Below are 5,800 nucleotides of genomic sequence, written 5' to 3'. Positions count from 1 at the left end.
CATGGCTGGGGGTCCCAATCCCCAACCCAGCCAGGTGTCCCATGTCCCATCTCTCTCTGGGGGACTCATCTCCCTTGCCACCATCCAGGGACATCGGGGCAGCCCAGAGGAGCAGGAGCCAGAGGCTGGGGGTTGGAGGCCCCATGGAGGGAGGCAGCGGCAGGGTGGGAGCAGGCAGGGCTGGGAAAGCCAGCGTCGCGCAGCCCAGCACAATGAGGCCTTGTGGCCAGTGGCTCTGACGAGAATCGGCCCTGACAGCAGCTCCACCAGCAGGGTCACCCACCCAGCACGGGACCACCCTTTCCCAGCACCAGCCCTGGCCCTGATCACTCGGTGCTGCCTGGGGAGAGGAACCCCAAACTGACCCACTCTGGGGAACACCAGGGATGCAGCATTTAGAAATACCAACCTCCCTCCATATATATAAAGAAATATAAACAGTAGGGCTGTTTCCAGCCCCCATGTTGGTGCTGGTGCAGGGGGAGGCTGAGCTTGATGCTGTGGCACACACCAGCACTGCACTGGTACCAGCACTCACCCACGGCACCTGTTGGTGAACATCCCGCTCAGCATTATAAAAAATGGAGATACGCGCTACAAATACAGCTTGGTTTATAAAAAAAGTCACAAATTTGGTATCGTTATAACTTTAGTGCACATATGATGCCCCCCACCCCCACGGTCAAAAATCCCCCCCATCTGGCACGGCATGCCCCACTGCTGGCAATCTGGAATGGTGGGATCGGGCAGCCACCGTGAGGCCATGGCCACAGGCTGGTAGTGATGGGTGGCACAGCCTGACCTCTCCCTGCTCCTGTGGCACTTTCCTGCATTGGCACTTTGGTCCTGCCCCGGCCGTGCCGGTGACACCTCTGCTCCCCACACCAGCCTTCCTCCCGCCTTGCCATCCCCCTTGCTCCCTTCGGCCTCACTCCTCTTCCTCAGCATCTGCCTCAAGGCTCCTGCCTGTACCCTGCGTTGCAGGCAGGGCCAGGGCAAGGCTCAATGCTGCCCGCTCCCCCTTCCATCCCTGACATTGCAAATCCACCTCCTGGCCCTTCCACACCCCACTGCGTCCCCAGCCCTGCCACCACAGCCACCCACCGCCACGGCCACCTGCCACTAAGCCCTCCCAGGGAGGGGAGCAGCTGCCCCAGCCTGCTGGACCCACCGTGTCCCACAGCGGCCCCGAGCCCGCAGCATCCCCTGAGCATGCAGTGTCCCTGAGCCCGCAGTGACCCTGAGCCCGCAACATCCCGAGCATGCAGCGTCCCTGAGCCCACAGCACCCCAAGCCCACAGCACCCTGGTCGCCAGGGAGCCCCCAACCCATTGCCCCATGCCACTGCATCCCTTACCCAAGCAGGTCCCTGGGACCACAGGCAAGTGCGCCCTGGGAAAATCCCTTCCCTTCCAGCAGGATTTTCCTGGGAACGCTGCCAGCCCAGCGGCGGGTGTTACCGGCACCCAGCTGCGTGACGAGGGCCGAAGTGCCACGCTCCCTCCAGGCACCATCCCTGCTGGCACGCTGCCCCTACGTCCCTCTGGGGCTGCTCTTACTGCCTGCGGGACCCCAGCCCCCCAGCACCCGTGGGGCCAGGCTGCCCTCCCCAAGCCTCTCAGTCCATGGGGAATTCACAGGGGTTCTGGCGCATGCGCCGCGCCCCCTCGTAGATGCGCTGGAAGTCCCTATAGCGGGGCGCGCAGCTCAGCCAGGCTTCACCAAAATGCAGCCACCCCATGAAGAGGAAGGTGCCGGGACCTGGCTTAACCCCACAGTGCAGCGGGGTGCGGATGCTGCCCACCAACCGCCCCGGGCGTCCCCCTGCCTGGAAGAGGGGGAACTTTTGGCGGTGGATGCGGGCGGCGCTCACCCCGATGATGGATTCCTGCAGCTCTGCGTCGTTGGAGACGCTCCGGATGCTGCCACGGATCACTGTCGGGGAAAGGCAAGGAGGGATGTCAGCGTGTCCCTGTCCGCATCCCTATCCCCATTACCATCCCCTTCCCCATCCCCATTTCTGTCCCCATCCCCTCTCCAGCCCCATCCCCATCCTTATCCCCATCCTGCAGCAGCCTCTGTGACACTGGTGGCCTCAGCCCAAGCCAGGCCAGCCCAGGAAGGGGAGGCCAGGGTTGCCTGAGGACCCACCCACCAGTCCGAGTTTCCCTCCCTCTTCCAGAGCCCCAGGACCCCCCCATCACCAGGGGGGCTGCACTCACCAAAGTCACTAGTGCAAATGGCCATCAGGATCTCAGTGTCATTGCATGGCCGGCACGCCCCTGCAACAGCCAAGCACAGCCTGTCACCACGGTGGCTCCCCATGACTGGCCTTGGGGGGACCACCCTGGATCTGGCCCCTCCATCCTCTTGCCTCTGCGCAGACCAGGTACACCCCAGCAAGGGAAGTGTTGGCCGCCCCGGGGAAACTGAGGCAGGTTGACCCAGAACGCTCAGCACGCACCTTCCCCGGTGAGGCTGGCAGCAGGCAGTGCCGGGCGGGCCAGCCAGTCCCCCCGCAGCTCATAGCGGAAGGCGGCGATGCGGCGGCTGATGTCGCGGTGTGGGGTGGCCTGCAGGAAGAGAGCCACCTTCTCCCGGGGCAGCCAGCTGAAGCAGCGGACACGGGGCCGGGGGGCCTCTGGCAGCAGCAGCTCCAGCACCCCCTCCCTCTCCAGGTACAGCTGAGCCCCCCGGAAGGTGCCAGCAGGTTTGACGCAGGCGGTGACGTGCCGAGGGCTCCTGCCCTTGGTGGCAGCGGCAGCGGGGGGCAGGCGGGGGGCCAGGCGGAGGCGAAGGGCCCCCGTGGGGTACAGCCATTCCAGCGATCCCTCGGCGCAGTGCAGGGAGAGCTGCTCCACGCTGCCCGCCTCCTGTGACAGCCCACTGCGAGGCACAACAGCCCCCATCAGCTGGGACCCCCTGTGGGACGGGAACCCCCCCAGCACAGCGGCATGCTGGCACTCCCCAGCAGCACCTCTGTGGAGGCATACAGGGTGAACATGGGGAGGAATAGCACCAAACCCTCGATGCCTCGGGCTTGGGGTTCAAACACATAATTTGGGGGGTGCTTTTGTTTCCCAGCACCCTCCCAGGGATGCTCAGGTGGGGCCCATGGTGGCGCAGCCCCCTGCGAAGCTGGGGTCGGCTCCCAAGCCACCCCAGATGGGGTGCCCAGGGTCACCTGTTCCCCGGTATCCCCCCACTTTGGGATATCCCCAGTGGATGCTGAGGGGTTACACACACTCACATCCCTCGCGAGATTCGGGGTCGCGTGTAAACGGTGCCCGGAGCCATGTCTTCCCCACTGCATTTTTAGCGGGGGAGGGGGGAACACGCGGGAAAGCCAGGCTGGAGGGAGGGGAGACGGCCGTGGGGCTGCTTTGTCCCGGCCATACTGTTGGTGGCTGCGTGGTCCCCGTGGCCCCCCACGCCCCCCGCGTGGGGCTGGCGGCAACCCCTCCTGGCGGGCCCCGGCTCTTTGTTCCGGAGCTCAGCGCCTTCCCCACGGCAGCCAGCGGCGTGTCAGGTCCGGAGATCAGGGGCCCGCGGGGCTGCTTTTCACGGAGGGTTCGGGGAAGGGGCTCCTGGAGAAGCGGAGAGCCCTGCGGCCCCAGAACCCCCGGGGAGGGGGGGGGGGGGGGGCAGCCGCACCGAAGAGTGGGGAAACTGAGGCAGGCGCAGGTCCCAGCCTCCCACCCGTGACTCTGCCCCACGGAGCTGGTGGCACCGCTGCCTGCCCGGGGCGGGAGGGTGCTCGCCGAGCCTGCCCTGACTGTGCGGCGGGAGCTCCTCGGCGGCTGGGGGTGGGGGGCTGCAAACCGGGCGGGGTGGGGGATGCTGAGCCGGGCACCGGCGTGTGCCCCCGCCCCTGCCCCAGGCAGCCCCCCGGTGCCGGTGCCGGTGCCGGTTCCTACCTGCCCCTCCAGCCGCATTGATCCGCCGAGGCCCCACCAAGCGCCGCGCCCAGCCCGGCCAGGCACAACGCCCGCAGCGCCCACATGGCCGCCCCCGCGGCGGGCCCGGCCCGGCCCGGCCCGGCCCTGCCCGCACCGCTGCCCGCACCGGGCCGGGGCGGGGGGGGAGCTGAGGGGGGGAGCGAGCCGCCACCCTGTCGCCGCGCCCCAAACTTTCGGCCAATGGCGGCGGCGGGGCGGGGCCGGGACCCTACCCCCACCCACTCCCCACCCCCTCATCCCCTGCCGGGGGCACCTGCAGCGCCCGCCCTGGGCACCCCCCACCCCTCCGTGCCCCCAGCCCAGGGTCCCCGGGACGGGGGGGCAGTGGCCGGGCCGGCTGCGGGTGGGAAGACCGGGGGTTCAGGGCCGGGGCACAGCAGAGGCACCCCGAGGTTCAACCACCCCGGGCTGTGTGCACCCTGAGCTGTGCATACCCCGGGCTATGCACACCCCGGGGTGCAGGCAGTCCAGGCTGCATACACCCCGACAACGTGCACCCTGGGCTGTGTATGCCCAAGGATATGCACCCCCACAGTTAGGAACACCCCGGGCCATGTACACCCAGGGCTACAGGCACCCCAGGCTGTGCACACCCTGAGTTATGCACACCGCAGGCTACAGGCACCCAAGACTATGTACACCCATGGTTATGCACCCCCCCAAGCTATGTGCACCCCAGGCCATGTACACCCCACACTACATACACCTGAGGCTAGCTATATACACCCTAAACTGTGCACACTCCAAGCTGTGCACACCCCAAACTGTGCACTCCCCAGGCAACAGCCCCCCTCCGTTTACACTCCCCCCCAGAACCATGTACCCCAAGAATTACATACACCCCAACCTCCATACAAACTACACCCCCCTCGGCAGCAACCCCCTCCCCACACGGACATTTTCTTAACCAGGGGAAGCAGAGGTGCATGGCAGTGGGCCTGGCATGGGGGTCATGCACACCCGAACCCCCATTTCCCCCCTCCTCCAAACCTGCCCCTTGGGATTTTATCCCCCCCCCAACAGCCGCTATTGTGCCAGCACCACAAACCCTGCAATTAATTAAGTTTCCATCCAGTGACAGCCCGCCAAAATGTTTGAAATAAACACTGAACAATTGGGATGGGATGATACAGGCCGGGAACAAAGTTCCCGGAGAGAGGGTGGAGCGGAATGGAAATGAGGGATTGTAAATTTGGATGGTGGAAAGAAAGAGGGGAAGGGGAGGGGGCCAGGGCAGGGGCAGGCGGGGGAGAGGGGGATTCACAGCCCTCCGGCCATGAAATGATGCTGAAAGAAGTCAAGCTGCTGGAATCCGTGGAAAATGAGGGGCCAGAGGGGCTGCGGGTTAAGGTGGAGCGGGCCGCGGTGAGGGTGTCAGGGTGGGGTGTCGGGGCGCGGGGGCTCTGTGCCCACAGGCCCTCATGCTGAGCTGGCCAGCTGCCATGTGGGCTTTGCCGTTGGGTGGCTGGGCTCGAGGGCCTGGCTGTGCATGCGAGGCTGGGTCACGGTGACCCCAGCACGGGAGGGGAGTCCTGGGGCCAGATCCTGCCCTGCCATTGGGGAAACAGGGCTGGCTGGGCTCAGGGCCTGCATTGGGATTCCCATAGGATCCAGCCAGGGAACCCACAAGCAGCCTCCGTCGGGGCCCCAGAGGCGAGGTGGCACCAAAGAAGATGTGGCACCAAAGATGTGGTACCCGAGAAGAGGTGGCACCAGAGGTGCAGTGGCGCCAGTGCCACTGGTGTCCCCAGGGAGGGACCTCAACCCACAAAGGCTGGCCCTCTGCCCGGTGGGGTGCTCAGCACGCTCGGGGGACTTTCCCTTGGGACACCTCAGTGTGC

At 66.1% G+C, this 5,800-nt stretch overlaps 1 protein-coding gene across 1 annotated transcript; it reads right to left on the bottom strand.

The window, feature by feature from the left end:
* Positions 1-656: 656 nt before the first annotated feature.
* On the bottom strand, positions 657-4,121 carry METRN (meteorin, glial cell differentiation regulator). Its single transcript, XM_064462159.1, has 4 exons — positions 3,918-4,121; positions 2,465-2,886; positions 2,223-2,282; positions 657-1,935 (listed from the first exon to the last, which is right to left on the bottom strand). The coding sequence occupies exons 1-4, from the start codon at positions 4,001-4,003 to the stop codon at positions 1,619-1,621; spliced, it is 885 nt and encodes a 294-aa protein (XP_064318229.1). The 5' UTR covers positions 4,004-4,121; the 3' UTR covers positions 657-1,618.
* Between the last annotated feature and the right edge of the window lie 1,679 nt (positions 4,122-5,800).

Source organism: Phalacrocorax carbo, chromosome 10, assembly GCF_963921805.1.
Source record: "Phalacrocorax carbo chromosome 10, bPhaCar2.1, whole genome shotgun sequence".
NCBI classification, from domain to species: domain Eukaryota; kingdom Metazoa; phylum Chordata; class Aves; order Suliformes; family Phalacrocoracidae; genus Phalacrocorax; species Phalacrocorax carbo.
This window is presented reverse-complemented; position numbering and strand designations above follow the sequence as displayed.